The following is a 27,642-nucleotide window of genomic DNA, read 5'->3' on the forward strand; positions in this document are numbered from 1 at the left end:
TCCAGTACAACACAACTGTAACAACTTTCTGTAACTATCCAATCACTGAACATCACTTTCAATCCCTTATTTGCATATGTGGACCTGAGTGAAAACTATCCCCCTGCTGGCCCAGGGTGAGAACTTCAGTACATAACACTTACAATCTGAAATCCCCAGCACCCCTTAGCAAACTACAGTTCCCAGCATTCTTTGGGAGAAGCAATTACCTGTTGCTGGAAACCACAGGAGTCGAGCTGCTTGGGGGCTTCCCACTGTGAAAACAGGATGTTGGACTAGATGGGCCTCATCCAGGCCACTTTATGTCCTTAAGCTGTCTTCTTAAGCTGCTGCTGCGGCTGAATTTATGACAAAGTTTGGACTAGAATCTTGGGTTATTGACTAGAATCGGTACTCTGGAATCTTGGGGTATCAAATAAGGACTAGAACATGGGTAAGCAAACGAAGACCCGTGGGCCGGATCCAGCCCAATCGCCTTCTAAATCTGGCCTGTGGATGGTGTGGGAATTAGCGTGTTTTTACATGAGTAGAATGTCTCCTTTTATTTAAAATGCATCTCTGGGTTGTTTGTGGGGCCTGCCTGGTGTTTTTACAGGAGTAGAATGTGTGCTTTTATTTAAAATGCATCTCTGGGTTATTTGTTCATATTTTTTTCCAAAATATAGTCTGCCCCCCCCCCCAAGTTCTGAGGGACAGTGGACGGGCCCACAGCTGAAAAAGTTTGCTCACCCCTGGACTAGAATCTTGCATACTCCTAATCACATTCCTTTTTAACCAAGCCTTTGGTTGATCTGATTTGCATCCTATGCCCTTTTTAAGTGGGGGGTTTTTTTGGGGGGGGGGCTATTGGGTTTTTGTTTTTATTATGTATTTTGTGGTTTTATATCTTGATTTTATTCTGTGAACTGCCTTGAGACCCCGGGGTATAGGGTGATATATAAATTCAATTAATAATAATAATCAGCACCAATCTGTTTGGGGCTTGGTGGCCCCAATCCTGCATACTGCACTGGATAACCTCACTGCTCCCAGATCCGCATTTGTCTTAAGGGGGTTTATTATTCCTGATTCACCCCTTCCGATTTGCATGATGCGCGTGGTTTTCTGGTGGTCCTAGGCCATTGCATTCAGGCCTGCTCTGCACCCCTTTTACCTAAGAACGGAAGAAGAGCTCCGCTGGAGCAAATCGGGAAAGCCTGTCCTCCTACCTAACCCAGCATCCTGTTCCCGACGGCGGACAGCCTTGACACCGCTTCCCTTGCCCCATGGAGGGATTGGGGTGGGTGGGAAAGACTTGCCAGGGGAGAGGCACGGAGTGCGGGTGGGGAGATCTCACCTGTGTCCCTGCCAAAGAAATAACTCGAGAGAGAAAACCGAGCCAAGCGACTGTCCCTCAGTGAGGAGGGAGGACAGGGGAGAAGCCCCCGAGACGAGGCGGAGGAAGAGACTCCCTTTCCGTTGCAAACCGAGCTCCCGCGCCTTCCTTTAAACCGACGGAAATGCAACGGGGGGGAGCCAAGGGGGGCTCGGACAGCCCACAGCTGCCGCGCCGGCTCCGCAGCCTCTCCGATGGGGCCGCGGCAGGGATCTCGAGAGGGGCGCGCAAGGACCGGAAAGGCGCCGCTTTGCTGCACATTTCGCGGGGCTGACTTGCCCCATATTTATTCACTTACTACTTCAGGACATCCCCTAATGCAAACACGCTCGTTTGTTGGTATGCCTCTGTGTCTCCCATCGCTAGGAAAATTAGAGCAAATTATATAGCCAAGATAGCCACCAACTGTAAAGGCGATGAATTTATTTGACCCTATCTAAATCTCTATGTGGGACAAGAAGCTACAGTTAGAACTGGATATGGAGCAACTGATTGGTTCAAAATTGGGAAAGGAGTACGACAAGGCTGTATATTGTCTCCCTGCTTATTTAACTTATATGCAGATTTCATCATGCGAAAGGCTGGGCTGGATGAATCCCAAGCCGGAATTACGATTGCTGGAAGAAATATCAACAACCTCAGATATGCAGATGACACAACCTTGATGGCAGAAAGTGAGGAGGAATTAAAGAACCTTTTAATGAGGGTGAAAGAGGAGAGCGCAAAATATGGTTTGAAGCTCAACATCAAAAAAACGAAGATCATGGCCACTGGGCCCATCACCTCCTGGCAAACAGAAGGGGAAGAAATAGAGGCAGTGAGAGATTTTACTTACCTGGGCTCCATGATCACTGCAGATGGTGACAGCAGCCACAAAATTAAAAGACAGCCTGCTTCTTGGGATAAAAGCGATGGCAAACCTAGACAGCATCTTAAAAAGCAGAGACATCACCTTGCCAACAAAGGTCCATATAGTTAAAGCTATGGTTTTCCCAGTGTTCTTGAAGCTACCAGCATGAGTTTGACCAAACTGTGGGAGGCAGTGGAAGACAGGAGTGCCTGGCGTGCTCTGGTCCAGGGGGTCACGAAGAATAGGACACGACTAAACAACAACACTTACTACATCCCCTAATGCACACACGTTCGTTTGTTGGTATGCCTCTGTGTCTCCCATCGCTAGGAAAATTAGAGCAAATTATATAGCCAAGATAGCCCCCAACTGTAAAGATTAATTTATTTGACCCTATCTGCGTCAAGCTATATTCTATCTTTATCACCAAACTCTGAATATAATTGCACATTGTATTAATTAACATTATTTTTTAATATATTAGTGGCCATGAGGTGAGTTTAGCCTATACATTTTATTATTTAATGTCTTAACCTGTATATTAAGATACTTTTATAGCTCTGTTTAGAGTAGGTAATGTCTTGATAATATAAATGTTTTAAGTTTTTTGTATTAATCCAGCATATTTTCTTTTAATTGTTGAATGATCCTGTGTACATTGCAGCAGCCTTTGGCTATGTACAATAAAACTGACTGTTCACTTACTTAATTTATATATCAGGATTATTTTTGGCGGGGGAAGAACTGAGTTATCTGTGAAGCAATTGGTCAATTAGTTATTTTTATTGACTTACTTGATTTGGGGGAGGGGGGCAGCTGCCCACACCCCGGCTGTGCCCATGGCCCCATAGCACAAATACTCTAGGAAACCAGAGTGGTGTAGTGGTTAAGAGTGTCGGACCTGGACCTGGGAGATCAGGGTTCAAATCTCCCCACTCAGTCGTGTAGCTCACCTGGGTGACCTTGGGCCAGCCACCTAACCTACTTCGCAGGGTCGTTGTAGGGATTAGCTGAAAACGGGGGTGAACCACATGGAAAAAACGGTGGGATATAATTGCAGCAAATAAGCTCTTTGGCTTACCTGCCGGCCGGATGCAGATGTCATTCGGCAACCTGGCACCGACATGGTCGCAACTGGAACTGTGCCAGTCGCAAAAAAGGCGCATGGCAGATTTCTAACACTGTAAAGAGCAGAGGGAGATATCCCCCCCCCCCCCGCGATCTCATAATGCTTAAGCTCCGGGGCATCCAATGAAACTGAATGTGATTCCGCAAAGACGAAAGGAAGTCATTCATTGATTTATCGGCTACTTTAAAATGAGGCTGCATTTTAAATTGCATTTTAATCTGTATTTTAAATTGCCCCCCTCCCCTTTTCCCCCTATTATGTTTTTACTGTGATTTTATGATTTTATTGGTGTTAGCCACCCTGAGCCCAGGCAGGGTATAAATATTATTATTATTATTATTATTATTATTATTATTATTATTATTATTATTATTGCAGTGCCCAAACTATGGAACTTACTCCTGCAGGAGGCAGGGATGGTCAACTTGGATGGCTTTAAAAGAGGACTGGACAAATTCATGCGGGGCAACTAGTTATTATGGTTTATTACTACGCCGCGAGTGCTTTGGAGCTTGAGTTCTGCTTGTGGGTTTTTCCTTGGGGCATCTGGTTTGCAACCATGGGATGCTGGCCTAGATGGGCCTTTGAGCAGCTCAGTTGGCTAAAGCATGGTGCTGATAATGCCAAGGTTGCAGGTTCAGTCCCTGTATGGGACAACTGCGTATTCCTGCGTTGCAGGGGGTTGGACTAGATGATCCCTAGGGTCCCTTCCTCCTCTATGATTCTTCTATGACTTCTGTTTTTCCCCCATCCCTCCCCATTTAGCAACCACCCAGCTTCGTTCAGCTGTTACAGCTCAAACCAACAAGCGAGCCTAGCAGAAAGAAGCCACATGATCAAACTCGAGACTGAAACGTTTTATTAAAAAGGTTCTTTAATTTTCTCTAGGAAAACAATCATACATACAAAGAACAGGGGAAGAAAGGAAGGCTGTGTGTTTTCTTTAAGGCACAAAAGTGTTTTTGAGAGAGAGAAACGATCAGCACACCTACAGCAGCCATCAGAAGGGGCGTGCCTGCAGCAAATCATGGGCAGAAAAATGGCACAGTTGCAGCAACGGGCGAGGGCGTGGACTGCTCTTTGGAAATAATCAGTTAGCTGGCTCCTGTAAGCAGACAGATCCTCCAGCTAACAAGTCTCTTGCTGAGTCTCTTAGTGGGGGGGGGGGGACTATTTTATGGGGGGGGGGCTACTCTTCCCAGGGTAGCCTTGAGAGGCTCAATCAATCAGCATCAATGTGGCTGGAAAAAAATTCAGAGAACTTTGCTATTGCAGAAGGAAATTGCAAAGGCTTGTACATATGACATTTCTGGGATCGGGGGAAAGACTTTAAAACATCGTTGTCCAAGGTGCGCTCTGGATTTGCGGCAGAAACGATGAGAAAACCCTCACGTCGTTCGGGAGGAACGAGAAGCCACAGGCTGCTTCGTTGCCAAAGTTTTTTTCCTCCCCTCCTAGACTGGTTTTTAGAAACCACGCTTCCTCTGGTGGGGAGGAAGAAGTGGGGTTGGGGCTAAGTGGCGAAGACGGTTTTGTTCCCCAGCGCAGCAAGGAAAGGGCCCAGTGTTCTTTGGACGGTTCATGGGACGCCTCAATAAGGGGGAGGTGGGGAGGCCTTGGTAGCCACGTCTGGGTAGGGGCGCGGCGGCTCCGGGTGGTCGATGGGCTGGTACGAGCTGCGGTCCTGCCCGACGTTGAGGACACCTGTGCGGAAGGAAAGGGGAAAGCGACAGCTTTTAGCCTTTGGGTGCAGCACCCAGGGTTCAGGGTGTTCCCAGCAAGAATCTAAGTGCTGGGATGAGCTGCAAGTTTCCGATCCGTGAATTAAGACTATCACTTGCCTTTACAGCCCCCTATGCCTTGCATCAATGGGATGCGGGTGGCGCTGCGGGTTAAACCACAGGGCCTAGGACTTGCCGATCAGAAGGTTGGCGGTTTGAATCCCCGCGACAGGGTGAGCTCCCGTTGCTCGGTCCCAGTTCCTGCCAACTTAGCAGTTCGAAAGCACGTCAAAGTGCAAGTAGATAAATAGGTAAATGGCGTTTCCGTGTGCTGCTCTGGTTCGCCAGAAGCGGCTTAGTCATGCTGGCCACATGACCCGGAAGCTGTACTCCAGCTCCGTCGGCCAATAAAGCAAGATGAGCGCCGCAACCCCAGAGTCGGTCACGACTGGACCTAATGGTCAGGGGTCCCTTTACCTTTTATACCTTGCATCACAGCTCTGGCCGTTGGCCATGTTGGCTGGAGGGCTACTGTTTCTCCATCTATGAACCTAGACTATCACTTGTCTTCACTGTCCCTAGGGACCACTGACCATGGCAGCTGCAGCTGATGGGAAGTGGAATCTCATCTTAAATGCTGCAGGTTCCCCATCAATGAACTAGACCATCACTTGCCTTTACTGCCCCTGTTCCTTCTCAGTTCTGCCATCTTTTTTTTTAATGCATGGCCAGGCAGCCTGGTTGATGGACAACAAATCCCATCCTTGTCCCTATTGGCCATGCTAGCTGATGGGAGTTGGCAGTCCAACCATGTTTGCAGAGTCACAAGTTCCCTTAGCCATTGCCCTTTGTTGTCCATTGCCAGTGATCAATTTCCAAAATCAGGGATAGGTGCTTTGTGTCCAGAGAACCTTGCCTCTCAGGTGGCACTTTTGGTTGTTGTGAGCGACTAGGTGGGGAAGCACTCTGCACATGCTCTACGGTACCTTCTTTATGCAAACACTCTAGACTCCATTGGCCCAGTCTTAGATGAATTTAAAAATAGTTTCGTAAACTCCGGGAGCTTGGGTCTATCTATGGTAAGGTAAAAGATCAAGGCCCCCGTGATGGTTAAGTCCAGTCAAAGGCGACTATGGGGTGAGGTGCTCATCTTGCTTTCAGGCCGAGGGAGCCGGCATTTGTCCACAGACAGCTTTTCGGGTCATGTGGCCAGCATGACTAAACCGGACAGGACACCGTGACGGAAACCAGAGTGCACGGAAATGCCGTTTACCTTCCTGCCACAGCAGCACCTACCGTATTTTTCGCTCTATAAGACGCACCCAATTTTTAGAGGAGGAAAACAAGAAAGAAGAAAGCAATGCAAAGCCTCTTGAGCGAAGAGGGAGGAACACTCCCACTGCGCTCAAGAGGCTTTGCGTGGCTATCCCTGAAGCCAGAAGAGCAAGAGGGATCACTGCGCACCAATCCCTCTTGCTCTTCTGGCTTCAGCGATAGCTGCGCAGCCTGCATGTGCTCCATAAGATGCACAGACATTTCCCCATACTTTTTAGGAGGGGAAAAGTGCATCTTATAGAGCAAAAAATACGGTATTTATCTACTTGCACTGGTGTGCTTTTGAACTGCTAGATTGGCAGGAGCTGGGACAGAGAAATGGGAGCTTACCCCATCACGGGGATTCAAACCGCCGACCTTCTGATCGGCAAGCCCAAAAGGCTCAGTGGTTTAGACCACAGCGCCACCTGCGTCCCTAGGGTCTATATATGATGGAGCTGTTGACCACCAAAGCTAAACTGAGCCTCCCAAACCAGAGACAGTCTACCTCTGAAGGCCAGCTTTTAGAACAGGGGCAGGCACCTGTGACCTTCTGAATGTTGCTGAACTTCCAACACCCAACAGCCAGAATGGTGCCGGAATCCAGCAAAATCTGGAGGGATGCAGGTTCTTCATCCATTAAAGGAGAGAAGAGTTGTGATGGAGGTGGCCTGGGCCAATAAAGGCACATGGTTGTAATAGAGTTACAACAGAGGCAACTAGGGGGAAGTAAAGGCAAGTGATGGTCTATGGGCCTGAGGAAGAATCTGTAGCCCCCCAGCCTCCATTAACCCCCAGGCAGGGATGATTCCCCAGGTGGGAATTCCTGCTGGAATGGTCCAGCAACCATGAGGGGCAAGTGTTCACCACCCCTGAAATGGGGGGGGGGGGGACACCATTACAGACATATGCCCCACTTGTGTGATTTCTAGTCATTAATAGCAACAGGACACTGGATTAGGTAGGCCTTTAATAAGATTTCTGTTTTCGTTAGGTTTCAATTCAAATGTTGCTTTGTTTAAATGTGTAAAATATCACAGTGTTTCTTAGGGCTTAAATCATTCCAAAGAAAATTAAGTTATTCTGGTCAATGAAAGTTGAGCCTCCATGTTCAGAGGCAATCTATCCCTGGATATCAGGTGCTGTTGACAAACAAAATGGCATTGAATGCAGCCCCCCAAACCCCCATCTGGTTCACTGTTGGGGAAAGGATTCAGCCCATGATAGTGACTTGGTCCAAAGCCGTCAGAGCTCACTTCACATTAAATTAAAATCTCTCAGAAGCACACTTTGGATATTCATTATTATTTTTTACTAAAGAGTTGCTTGGCAAGAGATGGAGGAGTCAGCAATTCAGTGGGAGTAAGGCCCACTGAACACAGTGGAACTGGTTTGTGAGTAGACAAATTGCCAGCCCATGCATTTTGCTCAGAAGTAAGCACCACTGAGTTCAGCTTGCATTCAGGTAAATGTACATAGGATCACTGAGCCTTCCTCAGGAGATATATATAGAAATAATACTGTCCAAATACAAGAACTCATTTTTACATGAGATGGGTTGTAGTCAACATTAGTTGAATTCAGAGTAGACCCACTGAAATTAATGAATACAACTAACTTAGGCCCATTAATATGAATGTGTGTCCTCTTAGTAGAACTAAGTAGAGATCCATACCATACTTTCAAAGCACATGACTTTCACCCAAAGAATCCTGGGAACTGTAGTTTAAGGGTGCTGGGAACTATAGTTCTGTGAGGGAGAAAACTACAGTTCCCAAGATTCTCTGGGGAGATTTGTGTGCTTATTTCACTGCATTTATATCCCACATTTACCTAAGAGGAACTCAAGGTGCCACACATGGTTCACCTCCCCACCCTCATTTAATCGTTAAACTCATTTAAAAAAAAAAAAATGTAGTTTTTATTAAAGCTTTTTCATAATACAATAACCACTGCACTACATCTCACCAATGTGTGATGGATGTGTTTAGAATTTGTGGTGTACCTCTGACTTCAGTTTGATATTATATATGTGTGTATGATTATTTCAGGCGGTCTTTGTGGTTAAGACTTGTGTTTCCTCCTAATACACCCACGGACCTCATTCCCTGCAGTTTGCAAAACAGGCCCAGAAGCAGAAGGGTTCAAATATGTCTCAGAAAGGACACGGCTATTAACAAAATGATGGTTGAAAAGGATGAATTGGCACTAATAAGCTGCCATCAACACTCCTTGCTTCTTTGAAGAGACAATGTGCTCTGGTCTGTAGGACCGACACCTTTATTTGAGTCCCAAAAGGTCCCCCCCATCAAATAAAAACAAAAACCCAAAAAACACAACAGAGAAATTCCACCATAAAAGGTGAACCAGTCCTTACAGATCCCCAAAATGTTATTACAAATCAGGAGCAGGAAACCGAAGAGCTAAAGGTACCCCACATCTGTTTTAAATAAATTCCTCTTTTTTGCAGAATACAGATATGGAGGACACCTTTCTGAAAAGGAGGGTGTCAAGGATTTGCACCAGGGGACAAGGGCATAAATAAAAAGGCTGCACAGAGCAAGTTGACAGGATTTTATTCCCTTCTCCGCTGAATACTGTGATCATTGAAGCTTAATTCTCTCATCGCAGCTGGGGGATACCTGAATCCAACCAGTGCAAGTAAAAACAGCCATTGTGGCAAGAACCTCGGGCTCTAAGCTGATTCCGGAGAGATATATAGCTTCCCTCTTGGAATTGTAGCTTGCTAAAGGGAATCAAAGAAGTCTTTAAAAAAAAATTTAAGAACCTCAAAAGCCACGACGGTTTCTACACTAGGAGTAGCTGGCAGGTGATGTTGGCAGATCCCATCTGCCCAGCCAGCATGGCCAGAGGTCAAGGGATGATGGGAGTTGTAGTCCAACATCTAGAAACCACCACATGGGCTACTCCTGTGCTTACACTTCTGTTGCCAAGGCTACACACCCTCATATCAAAGGGCCTATTTTACAGAGCAGTTTTGCATATCAACAGACCTCTAGTGCCTTATGGGGGGCCATCTTGCTCTCAGAGCTATTCTTCCTATCAAAAGGCCTCTACTGCCTTAAGGGCAGCCATTTTGCTCTCCAAGATATTCTTCATGTCAAAAGGCCTCTACTGCCTTAAGGACGGCCATCTTGCTCTCAGAGCTATTCTTCATGTCAAAAGGCCTCTATTGCCTTAAGGGCGGCCATCTTGCTCTCAGACAAATTCCTCATGTCAAAAGGCCTCCATTGCCTCAAGGTCAGCCATCTTGCTCTCAGAGACCTTTTCTCCTCACATTTGTTAACCTTCATTAAAAAGTGTTTTTAAAAGCTTCCCGGAGGAAGATGGAGGCTAATGCTTGTCTCCAAATGAGCAGAGATGCATACAAAGGCAAGAAAACTTGAAGGAAGGCATTTCAGTAATGGCAAATGAGGGATAAAGCAGTGGAGTCAATACCATCCTGGGCAGAATATCGCTCCGACGAAGCCTCCCAGTCTGCAAGGGAAAAGAAATCAAACAGAGGGAGAAAAGGATGCACGACTTAAGAAGGAAGATGAACGGGAAGCTGACAAGAGAGAAAAAAGAAGGGGGCGGAAGTTTGGCTAAGATCGGCAGGGCCAAAGAACATGGTGGGCCACATGGGAGAGAACATGAGGGCCGGGACCGTCCACAGAGGACCAAAACCCAGGCCGCCGATTGAGCGATGGCCGCCTACCTAGGTTGAAGGCATACTCTCCTCCACGTTCCCGGTACATCTGGTAGGCGAAGAAGCAAGACAAGGGCTTGAGGAGGAGGCTGAAGATGGCCATGCCGGCGCTGAAGCGGGTGGTGTCAGGCAGCGAAGACGACTGAGGGTAATACAGGCTGAAGTGGATTATGTCCGTCAGGATCGTCAGCAGAAGTCCAGTGAGGAACTGGAAGGAGAGAAAGGGGTACCAGACACCGCTCATCCTTCCCTTCATTCAACGATAGCCTATAAAGCCAAGGACGGGGGTCGTCTGTGGCCTCTCCGGTTGCGATGGAGGTAGATGGGGGCAGTGAAGGCAAGCATTTGAGCTACAACTCCCATCAATCCCAGCCAGCATGGCCGACCGTCAGGGATGATGGGAAGCATGAGTTCAACCATGGACAGAGACCACAGGTTGCCCAACTCTCCATGAACAAAGATGGAGGTCACCAGGGGCACTGAAGGCAAGTGATGGTTGCCTTTCTGAACTACCACTCCCATCAGTCCCAGCCAGCACGGCCAACTGCCCGGGATGATGGGAAGAGGAGTTCAAACACGGATGGAGGGCCACAGGTTGCCCAGCTCTCCATGAACAAAGATGGAGGTCACCGGGGGCACTGAAAGCAAGTGATGGTTGCCTTTCTGAACTACCACTCCCATCAGTCCCAGCCAGCACGGCCAACTGTGCGGGATGATGGGAAGCAGAGTTCAGCCACAGACAGGGGGCCACAGGTTGCCCAGCTCTCCATGAACAAAAGGCATTGTTGTGATGGAGGTCGCCGGGGGCAGTAAAGGCAAGTAAGGGTCTATTTCAGGGACGGAGGACCAACCGATATAGCCTATAAACCAGGGAACCTGCAGTTCTGCAGATGTTGTTCCACTCTCATCAGCCCCAGCTGACATGGTTCAACAGCCAGGGATGATGGCGGTTTGTGGTTCAACAACAACTAGAGGACAACCGGCTTCCCATCTCCGGTATACAGTAGACGCTCGGGTTGTGAACTTGATCCGTGTGGGATGCACGTTCGCAACCCGCAGTGGCACGTCTGTGCACGTGCAGGTTGCGATTTGGCGCTTCTGCGCATGTGCGACCGCCAAAACCCGGAAGTAACCCGTTCTGGTACTTCCAGGTTTTGGAGGGTGCGTAACACAAAAAAACGCAACCTGAAGCGGCTGTAACCCAAGGTATGACTGTATACCGATAGCGGGCTCATTCTCTTGAATGCCAAAAAAACCAATTGTGCGTGCACAAGAAGGCCATCAGCAGGCATGGAGATGTTCAACGATTTGCAGAAGCACAATCAGTGTATCAAAATCCCTTCGTGCAACATTTCCAAGCACTGCAAAGCCAGGGCACTTGGGAACAGGCAGCACCTCCAGAGCCCTTTTGCTGTAAGGGGGGGGGGTATTATTCCTGATTCACCCCTTCTGATGGGAGATGTGAAACTGGAAGGAGCGGAATGGAGTCTCCTGAAACGAGGGTACAGCTGACTGGCAGGCAGCCTGAATAAAAAGATTCCAGGCAGCAAGGCTTTGTTACAGGTCCTAATTGTACCATGGTGACCAGCCCATTTCTCATAGGCATGTTAAAACTAGGGACATCCACCTTGAAATCAACAAATCCACCAAAATCCTTTTTCATCAGGCAAATGTATTCGTAACATGGTGATTTGGGTGGGTTTTTTTTAAACAACAACAACAACTTACCATGAGGATTGCATCAATAGAATCCCTTTGGGCCACTGCCCAGACGCCCAGGGCGAGAATTGTGAAGTTACCCCACGGGTAGGAAATTGGCAACCAAGATGCCATGCAGCCCCTGTCCAGGGCAGAAAAAGATGGAGAGCAAAAGAAAGAAAATAAAAGAATGTAAGAAGAGCCTGCTGGATCCAGCCAATGGCCCATCTCGTCCAGCATCCTGTTTACACAATGGCCAACCGGATGTCTCAACGGGAAACCCAGAATCAGGATTCGAACACAAGACCAAGCTCCTGCCTCCTGCCCTTTCCAGCAACTGGTATTCAGAAGTATTGCTACCTCCAACTGTGGAGGCAGAGCAAAGCCACCCTGGCTAGTAGCCATTGACAGCATGATTAAATCATTCCAAAAACACGTAAAAACAACAGTATACTTCAGCCAGCAAATGCACCTGGGTTACAAGGAGCATTTTCAAATTCTTCCTGAAAATTAATAGGGACGGAGACAGGCACCCCTCACTAGCGAGGGTGTGCCACAAATGAATTAATCCACAGATTATCGTAATTAAACGCAGTATTACTAACTTACCATGTCGTCAGCAGCCAGTGTACCAGGATGATAGCCTGCAAGTGGAAAGGAGAAAATAATGTGGTCTGATTATTAATCTCCCGAAATATCTAGATAGCGCTGTGCCATAGGAATTTATCCCAACAGTTTACAGCAGTATAAAATAAAACCATAAAAAGTTAAAAAGAAGAGCAAAAGAGTTAAAAGCTAATATCAGTAGAACATTGCGGGGGAAGTACTCAATTGCCTACATCAGCCTGGCAGAACAGAAAGGTTTTCAGCAGGCGATGGAAAGCTGGCACAGAAAGCGCACCTGGCCGAATCTCTAGTGGCAGAGAGTTCCACAGGGCTGGGCCAATGGTACTAAAGGCTCGGTTACTCATTGTTGACAAATGAGCCTCACCAACTTGCGGAATGACAGCGACGCTCCCGCAGACGATCTTAGTGATCAAGCCAGCATATGAGGGTTCAGGTATCCTTGAATTATCATGGACCTAAGTTGTTCAGAGCTTTGCAAATTACTGGAAGAATCTTGAACCTGGCTTGGTAGCAGATGGGCAGCCAGTGCTTTAACAAAGGCGTCCCAAATTCTCGACGAGAAGCTCCTGTCAGCAATCTGGATGCAGCATTCTGAACCAGACCCAAGGGCAGCCCCACACAGAGCACATTGCAGTAATCTAGCCCCCAAATCACCAGTGCACAGACTACAGTGGTCAGGCTATGTTCGCCAACCGAGTTTGCACAGGGACTAGGGCGATGGAATAAAAACTTGCCTGCGATATCTTTGCTTATCTTTTATTTTTAAACAATAATCAAACAGCTGCAACTCACCACTCTAAACCAGCCAGCACCATACAAAGCATTTGGTCAACTTACCTTATTTTTTGCTCTATAAGACTCACTTTTTCCCTCCTAAAATGTAAGGGGAAATGTTTGTGCGTCTTATGGAGTGAATGCAGGCTGCGCAGCTATCCCAGAAGCCAGAACTGCAAGAGGGATTGCTGCTTTCACTGCGCAGCAATCCCTCTTGTTCTGGCTTCTGAGATTCAGAATATTGTTTTTCTTGTTTTCCTCCTCCCAAAATTAGGTGCATCTTGTAGTCTGGTGCGTCTTATAGAGCGAAAAATATGGTAAATACAGTTTTCAAAATAATCAATTACCCTATCACATCGCAGCATTCGGTGCAGCAGGTAAACTCCCCCTGCTAATTAGTTAGATTGTTAAGATACCTCAGGTGTGCTGTATTGTCAAGAGCTCACAGGTGTGCTGCCATGCAGGTTATAAAACACTATCGCTTACAACAAAATCTCAAGCATGCTGAAAGTAGGGCCTTAGACAATCTTAGGAACAACCCAGACATTATAATTAAAGAGGCAGACAAGGGTGGAGCTGTTGTCATCATGAACAAAACTGATTACATCCAGGAGGCTCACAGGCAACTCTTCAGTACCACCTATTACAAAAAACTGGACTCAGACCGCACACGGGAATACAAAAAAGAACTGAATAAGATTGTTAAAGACCTACCCCCCCCCATCCAAGAACAGATCCACTCAAACACACCAACAGAACCTTGACCAGGTACCTTCTATCTTCTACCCAAAATACACAAAGCAGGAAATCCAGGATGCCCCATCATCTCCGGTATTGGCACTATCACAGTAGGTGTTTCTGGATATATGGACTCTGTTAGAATTACAAACACACACCTCTGAGTAGCACCATTGACCACCTCAATATTAAGAAACCCCAACAGGCTATCCCATCCAAGAACGGCTGTAGTTGGCGAACCAGACAAAGTGGTAAAAGGCACTCTTAGCCACACACTTGGGCCTCCAGTGACAGTGATGTACAGTGGTACCTCGGTTTACATACGCTTCTGGTTACATACGCTTCAGGTTACAGACTCTGCTAACCCAGAAATAGTGCTTCAGGTTAAGAACTTTGCTTCAGGATGAGAACAGAAATCGTGTTCCAAAAAGAGTTCGCAAACCGGAACAGTCACTTCCAGGTTTGTGGTGTTCAGGAGCTAAAACGTTTGAGAAATAAGCTGTTCGAAAACCAGCCACTCTGAGAGCCTCAGCTGAAGAGCAGCTGCCATACACTTTAATAAACTAATTTTATTTACATTTGGGGCTCTATGCAAGTTCTAAACAAGACCTGCTTGCTCAGTGATTTTGCAATGCTTGAAAGCAGCACCAAACGCATTCATAACCCATTTCCTTCTTCCTGGCATGAGGCAACATGAAATAAAATTGCTGAGAAACTGGAAGCAGAAAACGTACAAGGGTGTTTGTGTTTTAGGAGCAACATGTCCTTTCTGAACTGCGATGACAAGAGAATGTAGATGTGTTGTTACTGACGCAACTGGGCAAACATCCCAGTCCAGAAATTTGTGCCAAGCATCCATTTTCCACAGCTTCAGCCTAGGGTTTAAGACAATCCCAGGGGACAAAAATTTATAATTTGACACAATATTTGGACTGATTATTGAATAATATGTATAATTCGGAATACATGATGTGGTTTGATTGGATTGTTAAAATGGATAACTTAATAAATATCTTTTTTTAAAAAGAAAAAAAGAAAAAAGAGAAAACCCAGGGGATGGCCTCTGTGGTGCAAAAACAACACAAAAGGCAAGACCCACTGATTAAACCAGATGGAATGGCTTTCTAAAATTTGTTTTATGGGGGACAGATGGAGAGACCCAGGGTTGGTGTAGTGCAAGGGTCAGCAACGTGCGGCCCATGGGCTGGATGCGGCCCACAAAGACCGTTTTACCGGCCCCCGAGCCACCCCCGAACCGAGCCGCCTGCTCGGCGAGTCCCCCGCGCGCTGTGCTAAACCAGCGCAGCACAGCCTGGTGCGAGAACTCGCTGAGCGGCGCTAGGAATCGTGTCTGCGCGCGCACAGATACCGGAAATCGTGTCTGAGCATTTCCAGACGCCCAAAATCATGTCTGCACATGTCCAGACGCCCAAAATCGCTTCTGCGCAGGCATGATTTTTGGCGTCTGCGCATGCACAGAAGCAATTTCCAGCGCTGCGAACATGCGCAGACACGATTTCTGACATCGCACTGTACCAGTCTGGCGCATGGATGATCATCATGGGAGTGATCCGGCCCATGGCCGTTAAACCTTGCCGATCCCTGGTGTAGTGGTTAGAGTTCTGGACTAGGACCTGGGAGTCCGGGGTTCAAATCCCCCACTCGGCCACATGACATTCACTGAGTGATCCTAGGCAGCTTGCTGCCTCTCATAGCATAACCAGCCTCATAGATTTGTTGTGAGCTTTATAAAATAAGGAGGGGAGCAGGTGGAGAAAACCACATGTGCCTTTCCTGAGCTCCTTGGAGGAACAGTGGGATAGAAATTCATTAAATTTGTTTCTTTCATTGAACAAAATTTATATACAGTGTTACCTCGGGTTAAGTACTTAATTCGTTCCGGAGGTCCGTTCTTAACCTGAAACTGTTCTTAACCTGAAGCACCACTTTAGCTAGTGGGGGCCTCCCGCTGCTGCTGCGCCGCCGGAGCACGATTTCTGTTCTCATCCTGAAGCAAAGTTCTTAACTCGAAGTACTATTTCTGGATTAGCAGAGTCTGTAACCTGAAGCGTATGTAACCTGAAGTGTATGTAACCTGAGGTACAGCACTTGATGGTGCAGCAAAACCTCTAAGCAGGTTACAAAGACATATTAAAACCATCAATAAAGAAACAGGTAAAGACAATGAAAAGCAGCTACAAATAATTGAAAGGGATTAAAACATGTCAGCATCTACCGTATTTTTTGCTCTATAAGACTCACTCTTTCCCTCCCAGAAAGTAAGGGGAAATGTGTGTGCATTTTATGGAGCAAATACAGGCTGCAGAGCTATCCCAGAAGCCAGAACAGCAAGAGGGATTGCTGCTTTCACTGCACAGCGATCCCTCTTGCTGTTCTGGCTTATGAGATTCAGAATATTATTTTTTCTTGTTTTCCTCCTCCAAAAACTAGGTGCGTCTTATGGTCTGGTGTGTCCTATAGAGCGAAAATTACGGTGTGTGTCTGGATGCAATAACATGTAACATGTTTTAATAGACACATAAATGAAATGTAATAATAGATAAACAAAATCTTTCACCAGCTATGAGCTAAACAAAACCTCCATTGACAGGTGCAGTATACCTCTGATGCCAGATGTTATGAGCATAGGCCTCCCCCCCCCCATTTGTGAGCTCTTCAGAGGCATTTGGTTAGCTGCAGTCACAAAACAGGATGCTGAATTTTTGGTGCGGTCCAGCAAAATAATTCTTAATATTCTTAGAAGTGCCTCTGAGCATGTGAGAAGTACCCTTCCCTCCCTACCAAGCCTCTACCACCACATGCTTAAGATATTCGGTTGTCTCCCATGTTAGTCTTACACAGGTTGGTTAACTTCAATGGGTCTACTTTTGAGTAGAGCTTAGTTATATCCACCTAAATTGGATACAGCCCAATGTCTTGGCATATTAAAATAATGTACATGCAAATAATAAAATCCTTGAAAGTTTCTGGTCCGGTGCAAGATTCGGCGAGAGCCAATCCTGATTGAAATGTGGAGTAAAACATCATCTGTCAAAGGAATGGAAAAACAACAACAGACCACATATATAAGATATATACAAAGGCCAGTGAAATGCCACTGGAGATTTGTCAATTTCCTGAACCAGTAACATGTCGCAATGCCGTTATCACTACGGTAATTCTCTTTAAAAAGCCCTAAGCAAACAGGGAAAATATAATTTTGTATATTAATCATTGAAACCGACAGCGTTTAATATATTCAACGTCTAAGCTGACAGCTTTTTAAAAAATGTCCAATTATATTAAGCAGCAACGCTTCTGGGGATGGGGGTGTTTAGCCAATATGCAACAATCATTAAAAAAGACCTTGGCTAATTAAAAATCTGCCCCCCCCCCCAGCCATCCACTCAATATGCAACATTCATTAAAAAGAACCTCAGCTAATTAAAAAAATTTGCTCCTCCCCAAGCTCTGGAAATGCCCTCGAGACCACCACACGAATTAACACCGAGACCCTCTGCAAACACAGCTGGACTTTTGACAAAATTAATTGCCCCCTTATGGCTTACAGAATGAAAAGCTGGAAGGGAGTGGTGGTCTCTGCCCGCAGGAACCTGGTAAACATTTTATAACCTTTGATGCATAATTGCTTGCGGGTCTGGGGGGTGTTTTTTGGTGTGAGGGGAGGGAAAGAAACTCTCACAAAAGCCAACGATTCATTACAAGGTATTAAGACCGGTTCGCAAGGAGTCAGGAATAGCTGGGAGTTTTAGAATTCCTCAAGGCCTTCTTGATTTTTTCCCCTCTCAAGAAACTCACAGAGTAGGATTTTGACAGCCTATTTGCAAATTGATCCATAAGCACACAGTGCCCCACACAACCTCTCCCTCAAGGCTGCGAGGGGGGACCCACAGATGAGATGCCGAAAAATGGAGATCAGCTTTCAAGACCACCACAAAGGCCTCTGTTTTATTCATTATTGGATGCAGACCAAAGAAAAGAAGACCCATAAAAACCTCCATAAGACTCTTAGGATCTCCCAGGAGCTGCCTTGTCTCTCTCTGACATCACAGCAGCTAAGCCAATAGCAGCTAGCTAGGGCACATCCTCACTTTTGACTTTCAGGTGTCTCTTGAAACATTTTTTTTTTTTAATGACAACAGCCCTGTGAAATTTTATTTTTTAAAAACAGTGAGTAGCTAGTCATTTTAATGGTTGTTTTGTGCTGCTCGTAATGCTTTAAAAACACACACTGATATTGCTACAAGCTGTTCTAATATTTTGTTAGAGGGTGGTACAGAAATACTTTTGTAAATAAATAAACACCTGCTTGTCACTTCTCACCCTAGTGAGACCAGCAAACGAAGCGGACCAGTAGAACTTCAGGACCTTGATGCAGCACCATGAATCTAAAAGAACAGGTATTTCACACTGCACGCAAGGAACAATAAAATAAAATAAAAACCAGCGTTTGAGGAAAGGTACTACTTCCATGAATTATGCATCAGGAGATATGTTTTGCATTCTTTAAGGGAGCTCTTAAAAAGGCAGGTTTGCAAAGCAATCTGGATTACACATTTAGTTTCATTTTTAAGAAAACCCCAGAATGACAAGACCAGTGATTGGTCATGATTGGGCAAATCTGTGGAGCACAAAGACATCAGAGAGGACACACAGAGAGAAGTGAATGAATGATGTTTTCTTCCCAGCTCAGGAAATAGTGAAGTAATCACTGGTCATCATGTAAAAGGAATCCAACCTGAAACATCTGTTCTCTTTTTGGTTCCTCAGTCGTTGCCATTTCCTTGTTCTCTTTTGCCCAGGTGATTGTTGTGAAATTCAAGAAAGGACACCACCACTAACTCTCAAAAATGTGCCAAGTGGTCAGGACAAGGATAGCCTAACTTCTGTTGTCTATGCTCTAGTAACCTCTAAATTAGATTACTGTAACATGTTATATGTGAGGCGGCCTCTGAAGATGGTTTGGAAGTATCAGCTGGTGCAGAATTCGGCAGCCAAGTTGCTCACCGGGGCAAGACGGTTTGAGCACCTAATGCCAATCGTGGCCTGACTGCACTGGCTGCCAATTAGTTTCTGGGTCCAGTTCAAAGTGTTTTGACTTATAAAGCATTAAACAGCTCAGGACCACAATACCTCAAGGGCTGCCTCTCCCCATATAAACTGACCTGGACCCTGTGATCATCATCTGAGGCCCTTTTTCCTCTGCCAGAGGTCCAGAGAGTGGCAACATGAGAACGGGGCCTTTTCTGCAGTGGCTCCCCATTTGTGGAATGCTCTCCCCAGGGAGGCTCACCTGGTGCCTTCATTACATCTCTTTAGGTGCCAGGTGAAAATGTTTCTCTGGCCTTTTCTATGTGTCTATGGGAGGGGAGTTATTGATTTTAATTTTGTTTATTATGTATTCTGTGCTTTCATTTTGTATTTTTATATTGGGAACTGTCCTGGGATCTTTGGATGAAGGGCAGTATACAAATCTAATAAATAAGAACAAAATAAGAACAACTATTTAATAAGTGCCCAAGTTTGATTTCCTCCTCTTCCCTCCCTATCCCTGTTTCCTTTTATGCTGTTTATTTCTTTATTTCTATATGTAGATTGCAAGCCTGCCTTGTCTTGACTGATTGTATGCAAGTCACGCTGGAAGCCTTTCTGGATGGATGGAAATGCTATAAATAAACAAATGTGAGGATACAGTGGTACCTCGGGTTACAGGTGCTTCAGCTTACAGACGTTTCAGGTTACAGACTCCGCCAACCCAGAAATATTAGCTCGGGTTAAGAACCTTGCTTCAGGATGAGAACAGAAATCGCGCAGCGGCAGTGGGAGGCCCCATTAGCTAAAGTGGTGCTTCAGGTTAAGAACAGTTTCAGGTTAAGAACGGACCTCCGAAATGCATTAAGTTCTTAACCTGAGGTACCACTGTAATGACAAGTTAAAGAAAAACTTGGTTCCCTTTCATAATACTAGAACTTGGGACCGTCTGCTGAAGCTGAATGTTCAGATAAAAGAAAGGCCTTATCTGCACAGCACAGAGTTAATCTATGGAACTCACTGCCACAGGAGGCAGTGACAGCTTTAAAAGGACTGCTTTAAGAGAGGATGGGACAAATTCATGGTAAAGGTAAAAAAGGTAAAGGACCCCTGCATGATTAAGTCCATTCAAAGTCAACCATGGGGTTGCAGCTCTCATCTTGCTTTCAGGCTGAGGGAGCCGGCGTTTGTCCACAGACAGCTTTCCAGGTCATGTGGCCAAAGGACTAAACCACTTCTGGCGCAACAGGACACCGTGATGGAAGCCAGAGCGCACGGAAACGCTGTTTACCTTCCTGCCACAGTGGTACCTATTTATCTACTTGCACCGGTGTGCTTTCAAACTGCTAGGTTGGCAGAAGCTGAGACAGAGGACCCCGTCGCAGGGATTCGAACCACCAACCTTCCCTTCGGCAAGCCCAGGAGACGGCTATTGATGGCTACTGGTCCTGATGTCTACGCTCTGCCTCCTAGGGCTGCCACCTTTGGTCAGGCAAAATACAGGATGGGTCAGAGGGTGGGGATTAGGGGGCACACACACACACTCATAATACCAAATGCTCCACCTTCCCGCCTCCCTCGCCACCCTGGCCCCGCTTTCCCCCTTGGGCAGGGGCCAGAGGTAGACAGCCAATTCCCACGGGCGCAGAGGGAAGAGAGGTCAGGTCAGGTTAGGTCAGTGGAGAGGGCCAAGCACTGGCAGACTTTTGTCCCAAAACAGGGCGACCCCGTCTTTCTAGGGACAGTTGGCAACCTTAGCCTTCAACGTTGGTACTGTAAATCTTCTGAAATTTCTGAATACCAATTGCTGGAAATCACAGGAGAGGAGAGTGGCCTTGCTCTGGAGTCCTGCTTCCAATTGGGGCATCTGGTTGGTCATTGGGTGAACAGGAGGCTGGACTAGGTGGGCCACTGGTCTGATCCTGCAGGACTCTCAGTCTTCTGTTATCAGTAAGTCCTTGCTTAGGGGTCAGCAAGGTTTATCTTGCCTGGGCCGGATCGGTCCTGCAGAGATCCCTCCGTGGGCCAGATCGAGAGAGAGAGAGCACGCCCGCGATTTTCAGCATCTGCGGAGATGCGATTTTCCGCACCGCAAAAACGAGTCCCCATGCCGCACTGCAGCACTTTAGCGCAGCGCCAGACTGGGCAACTTGGTTCGGGGGTGGCTCCTGAGCCGGTCAAATGACCTCTGTGTGCTGCTTCCGGCCCATGCTGACCCCTGTCCTTGCTTATTTAACATTGGACACACACACAGAGAGACTTCCCCAAAGAAAATAAACAGTAACCCATTTTATCTAGCCTTGAGACAGAAAAAAATCAGCTGCTTGGGAGTTTGCTGGCAGCCCTAGAAGAATGTAGCGGGCAGGCATGGATTTACGTAAAAGATAAGTTAAGAATTCCCTTGTTGGACTGAGCCAAAAAGCCCGGTAGACCAGCTTCCAGTTGTCAGCCAGAAATCATAAACAGGGCACAGAGATAAAAGCTCCTGTGTTGCTTTTTTTTCTGAAGCAACTGCTAATTCAGAGGTATACGGTCCCTGAAGAAGGAGGCTCCATCAGGTCAGCTTTGTTCCCTGGAGACAGAGGCACAACGCTAGCAAGCACCTCTGCAAACTCTTGTCCACTTTGCTCATGGTCAGTCCCGACAACTCATCAAGGGAAAATTCAGTGGTACCTCGGGTTAAGTACTTAATTCATTCCAGAGGTCTGTTCTTAACCTGAAACTGTTCTTAACCTGAAGCACCACTTTAGCTAATGGGGCCTCCTGCTGCTGCCGCGCCGCCGGAGCACAATTTCTGTTCTCATCCTGAAGCAAAGTTCTTAACCTGAAGCACTATTTCTTCAGTCTGTAACCTGAAGCATATGTAACCCAAGGTACCACTGTAATCTGAAGTTTAAGGCTGCAGTTGTACACAGCCGAGGGAGCCAGCGTTTGTCCGCAGACAGCTTCCGGGTCATGTGGCCAGCATGACTAAGCCACTTCTGGTGAACCAGAGCAGCACACGGAAACGCCATTTACCTTCCCGCTGGAGCAGTACCTATTTATCTACTTTCACTATGATGTGCTTTCGAACTGCTAGGTTGGCAGGAGCAGGGACCGAACAACGGGAGCTCACCCCGTCGCGGGGATTCGAACCGCTGACCTTCTGATTGGCAAGTCCTAGGCTCTGTGATTTAACCCACAGCGCCACTACTGCACCTTTAATGGCAACAGGAAAAAACTATTAAGGGTGCACAAGCTCCATCCTCTGGCGTACCTCGACATCCTAGTTTCAACCCCCTGATTCATGCAAAAAGGGTTGCCTCTTCAGGAGCAGACTTTGGATCTCAGGAAGCTTCTGGCACAGCTTTCTTGCTGCTCTCAAAATCTCCTAAAAAGAATGCTGCAGGGATTTTAGGATTCGCCATGTAAGAAAATCACACCCACCCCACTGTCTTGGGGATCCCCCCCACCATAAAAGGGGGAGATATATAAGCAAACTCTGCTTAGACATGCAGGGGGGGTGTTGGGAGAGAGGAAAAGAAAACCTGTTTTTAGTAGCACTTACGTTTTAATAATTAACTAACCGATCATAGCACAGAACCTTTGATTTGCAAGGCTGCCAAAAAACAAAGCAGTTTTAAATTCCGTCTCACAATGCCCTCCCCAAACTGCCACGAGCCATGCTCTCGCTCTCTAAATTTCAACAGGCCTATCCACTTAGAAACTTTATCTGCACATTTGTGAGTAGACACGGAGAAACAAAGCCCACTCTCCCTGCAGCTAGAAGGTTAAGAGGACCCGTGCTCAGAAATCATCCTGATGAGCTCGGTTTCTACATATAGCGTACTCTATGGAAGGGGGGGACATTAATAAAGGACATCTCCCATTATGTGCATTTTGCTAACCAGATAAATCAGCTCAGCAGGTAGACACGCTGAGAGGCCTAGGGGCGCATCTTATATTGGTGCTGTGTAATAAGATCACCTTCAGCATGACTCTGTAAGGTAGGCCACCGTCACCTCCATTTGACAGAAAGAAAAAACCAGGCTCAGTAGCTACTCAAAGCCAAATAACAAGTCTGCAGCAAATTAAGACGGCATTCAAACTCATGCCTGACAACTTCAGCTTCTTATATCACACCAAACTATGGTCTGGAAATTTCAATGATGGCACAGCACACATGTCAGCAACACAGACCTGGCATGTGGCCCTCAGGGGGGTTTCAAAGCAGCACCCTGGGCGCCCAAGTGGTACTTTCCATGTGCCTCTTGCAATCACCAGCCGCAGCCTCCAGCCACTGCCCCTGGCATGCGGCCCTCAACTGCCCATCCATCATTGCAAGTGGCCCTCGAGGGACGTTGCCCGCCCCCAATAAAGCATAATGTACAAACTGCTCAACCCAAGCCTACAATCAACTGTTAAACCAGAACAACCACCTGTGGTCTGAAGTTGGTTTTGCAAACCACAGTTCATGCTAACTGTGGTTTGCTGCAACCCACTTGTGTGCGGGGGGGGGGGGGTAATTTTTGCAGCCGCTGCTCTGCCTCGTAAGGCCACCGCACCTTAGAACTGGCAGAGCCAAGCAGACAGAAGAGGAGAGCTAACTAGTGCCTGTAAACAATGGTTTCTTTATAATACTATAATAATAATTTATTATTTATACTCTGCCCATCTGGCTGGGTTTCCCCAACCACTCTGGGTGGCTTCCAACAAAATATTAAAAATACAATAAAACATCGGACATTAAAAACTTCCTTAAACAGGGCTGCCTTCAGATGTCTTCTAAAAGTCAGGTAGTTGTTTATTTCCTTGACATCTGACAGGAGGGCGTTCCACAGGGTGGGTGCCACCACCAAGAAGGCCCTCTGCCTGGTTCCCTATAACCTCACTTCTCACAGGGAGGGAACTGCCAGAAGGCCCTCGGAGCTGGACCTCAGTGTCCGGGCTGAACGATGGGGGTGGAGACGCTCCTTCAGGTATACTGGTCCGAGGCCATTTAGGGCTTTCAAGGTCAGCACCAACACTTTGAATTGTGCTCGGAAATGTACTGGGAGTCTTTTAGCACCAGTGTTATATGGTCTCGGCAACCACTCCCAGTCACCAGTCTAGTTGCCGCATTCTGGATTAATTGCAATTTCCGGGTCACCTTCAAAGGTAGCCCCACGTAGAGCGCATTGCAGTATTCCAAGTGGGAGATAACCAGAACATGCACCACTCTGGCGAGACACTCTTATTTGTATCTCTGGAAGTGCAAACCACGGGGGGGGGGGGTTAGTTCCAGTCTACCATTAGATAAATACCATTTGAGATACCAGATGTCATTTGAGATACCAGGCAAAAAGACAGAAGCAGGATAATTTTTGATATTGTTGCAAAAACGTATTGAATGTGAATGAAAATAGGAATGCGAATGAAATTGGAGGATGTGCTGCTTTTACTAGAAAGATTTTTACCTCGTTATTTCGAGGATGTATCCAGTATCTACAAAAACCCAGGGACATAAAGCAAAAACAAGGCAGCATTAGAACCTTGTAGGCCTTTTTCCACCTGCCCTGCGAGACCGGGGCCCTGACTGACTCCAGCTACAAAAACTGAGGCTGCTGAACAGACTCTTGGGCTGGAGTAAGGCTTAGGGGGAGTTTGTTGCTGTTATTTATATTATTTTTTTGTCTCTTTATTTTAGATCTTATGATGATTTATGTGGAAATTGTTCAACTTCATTGTGTATTTTTTACGTTTATTGTTCATGACTACTTCTGTTATGTCTGTCTTTTTTCATGCTGTAAGCCGCCTTGAGCATGGTTTGAACTATGGAAAGGCGGCATACAAATAAAATGATGTATGTATGTACTGTATTTTTTGCTCTATAAGACTCACTTTTTCCCTCCTAAAAAGTAAGGGGAAATGTGTGTGCGTCTTATGGAGCGAATGCAGGCTGCACAGCTATCCCAGAAGCCAGAACAGCAAGAGGGATTGCTGCTTTCGCTGCGCAGCGATCCCTCTTGCTGTTCTGGCTTCTGAGATTCAGAATAATTTTTTTCTTGTTTTCCTCCTCCAAAAACTAGGTGCGTCTTGTGGTCTGGTGCATCTTATAGAGCAAAAAATACGATACGTTAACCCAAACTAAGAACAGAACCTTTAACGTGATCAGATCTTCACGGGATGACCTCCAAACTTAACCACAAGCACTGCAGGTTTTGGTTTCCCCTAGAGCTGACAATCTAGGCCAGAGACAGCAATAAAAACTGCCACTAACAGGAATTTTGTGGGTCATGGCAGAGTGTGGATTTCGAAATATTGGAAGACAGTGTTTTGCATCACATGGGGTGTCTGGGTGGGGAGGAGTTCCTTGGGGAAGGCTGAAATATCTGAACGGTTGTCACATGGACGATGGAGGAAGCTCGTTTTCTGCTGCTCCAGAGGCTAGGAAATGAACCGATGGATTCACATGGCAGGCAAGGCGATCCCAACTAAATATTTGGAAGAACTTTCTGGTGGTGAGAGCTGTTTGACAGTGGAAGAGACTCCCTCGGAAGGTGGTAGTAGACTCTCCTTCCTTGGAGGTTTTTAAGCAGAGGTTGGAAGGCCTTCTGTCAGGGATTCTTCAGCTATGATTCCTGCATTGTAGGGGGTTGGACTAAATGGCCCTTGGGGTTCCCTTTGCACTCTACCATTCTTTGATGCTATAAAGCCGTCTGAGTACATCAGCCCGGGTGTAGGGGCAGAAAAAAATTCAAAGGGGAACAAGAGTCATGGAGCTGCCCAGAGCGGCTGAGGCAACCCAGTCAGATGGGCAGGGAAAAGGTAAAGGGACCCCTGACCATTAGGTCCAGTCATGACCAACTCTGGGGTTGCGGCACTCATCTCGCTTTCTTGGCCCAGGGAGCCGGCGTACAGCTTCCGGGTCATGTGGCCAGCAGGACTAAGCCGCTTCTGGCGAACCAGAGCAGCGCACAGAAATGCCGTTTACCTTCCCGCCGGAGGGGTACCTATTTATCTACTTGCACTTTGACGTGCTTTCGAACTGCTAGGTTGGCAGGAGCAGGGACCGAGCAACGGGAGCTCACCCTGTCGCGGGGATTCAAACCGCCGACCTTCTGGTCAGCAAGTCCTAGGCTCTGTGGTTTAACCCACAGCACCACCATGGGCAGGGTACAAATAGATTATTATTATTATTATGCCGTGCATGTTTAGAGAGCCAGTGCACAAACATAGCACATGGATGGACATTCAGTACACAAAACCCGGAGGCAATGGAAAAGCAGGGAACGATCGTTGCTCTCGATCCAAGTCACACCCTCCCCCTCCCAGAAATTCACCATCCATTCCTCGCTTACGTATCTTTCACAAGGAATAGAACAGAAGAAAGAGGTTCAATTCATGTTTTACAAACCATTGTATGTAACGAAGAATATGCATCCTAAGCATCAACTCCTCTAGGAAACTTCCCAGGCTGCCAGATAGACAAGTTGCCCCGGGTGCTTCTCCTTACGAGCGTTGCCAACTTACTAAAACCGTGTTCTCGGGCTCACACGCCCGGTCTGCAGGGCAGCGTGGTGCAGGAGTTAGAATGTAGGTCTCGGTCCAGGGTTCAAATGATAACTTGGCCATGAAGCTCACTGGGTGATGTTGGGCCAGTCACTTACTCTCAACCTAGGCCTACCTCGCAGGCTTGTTGTGGGGATGAACTGAGAAGACATGCCAACCACCTTGCGCTCTATGGCTCAAAAGGTGGGATAGAAATGCAAGCAAGCAGTGCATCCCCCAGCCTCGTACCTGGACACCAGCCCATCTTTGACACACCCACTGCCTCCCACCCAGCCCCCCAGTCCTTTCTCTTGCACCCCCGGACACACCTGCCTCCTACTCAGTTGTCAACTGCACCCAGGCACCAGGCCTTGCGCCCTCCCTTGCGCACGAGCCCCTTTCCCAAGGGAAAGCCCCTTGCGCCGTCGCGCCTCGCATCTCCTCCTACCCCGCTCGCTTTCCTCTCCTGCGCCTACCTTCAGGTTCACCGCCGGCACTTCCATGACGCCCCGCCAGCCGCCCCAGCGCAGCGTTCGCGCCGCGCCGCTTCTGGCTCCCAAATTCGACTTGGCATCACTTCCTCGCCTTCCGTTTTTCCCTTCCCGGCCGGGCTCCGCCCCGTCCAGCCCTGCCGAGGACCCGTGACTCCCTCCAGGCGGAGAGGGAGGGAGGGAGAGGCTCCGCCTTCGGCAACAGGGCAGCGCCAAAGCCCGGCCAGCTCCAGGAACCGGAGTCACTCCGGAGTGGCGCCCCTTTTGGCCATCGCCGCTTTCTGGCTCAGAGCAAAGCCACCTCGTGGTATGCGACAGTGCCGGATTTAGTACAGTGGTACCTTGCCAACAAGGAGTACGACAAGGCTGTGTATTGTCTCCCTGCTTATTTAACTTATATGCAGAATTCATCATGCGAAAGGCTGGGCTGGATGAATCCCTAGTCGGAATTAAGATTGCCGGAAGAAATATCAACAACCTCAGATATGCAGATGACACAACCTTGATGGCAGAAAGTGAGGAGGAATTAAAGAACCTTTTAATGAGGGTGAAAGAGGAGAGCGCAAAATATGGTCTGAAGCTCAACATCAAAAAAAAGATCATGGCCACTGGTCCCATTACCTCCTGGCAAATAGAGGGGGAAGAAATGGAGGCA

The 27,642-nt window shown here is 47.2% G+C and overlaps 2 protein-coding genes across 5 annotated transcripts in view; both read right to left on the reverse strand.

The window, feature by feature from the left end:
* Positions 1-1,516, reverse strand: part of LOC310683602 (uncharacterized protein C1orf167 homolog) — a 29,966-nt gene extending 28,450 nt beyond the window's left edge. For 2 of the 4 annotated variants that reach the window (XM_083453726.1, XM_083453724.1), the window contains exon 1: positions 1,337-1,516. The gene's annotated coding sequence lies outside the window, so the exon portion shown is untranslated. Of the gene's footprint in view, positions 1-209; positions 446-1,336 lie in introns of those variants that run through there. The other 2 variants (XM_083453725.1, XM_083453727.1) reach the window with 2 other exon arrangements.
* Positions 1,517-4,210: 2,694 nt separating this feature from the next.
* Positions 4,211-27,127, reverse strand: AGTRAP (angiotensin II receptor associated protein). The gene is made up of 5 exons (XM_083454162.1): positions 26,973-27,127; positions 12,406-12,440; positions 11,827-11,938; positions 10,108-10,306; positions 4,211-5,058 (listed from the first exon to the last, which is right to left on the reverse strand). Exons 1-5 carry the CDS (start codon positions 26,997-26,999, stop codon positions 4,946-4,948), a joined length of 486 nt encoding a protein of 161 aa, XP_083310288.1. The 5' UTR covers positions 27,000-27,127; the 3' UTR covers positions 4,211-4,945.
* Between the last annotated feature and the right edge of the window lie 515 nt (positions 27,128-27,642).

Source organism: Podarcis tiliguerta (genome assembly GCF_965153285.1).
Source record: "Podarcis tiliguerta genome assembly, chromosome: 8".
In the NCBI taxonomy this organism is placed as follows: Eukaryota; Metazoa; Chordata; class Lepidosauria; order Squamata; family Lacertidae; genus Podarcis; species Podarcis tiliguerta.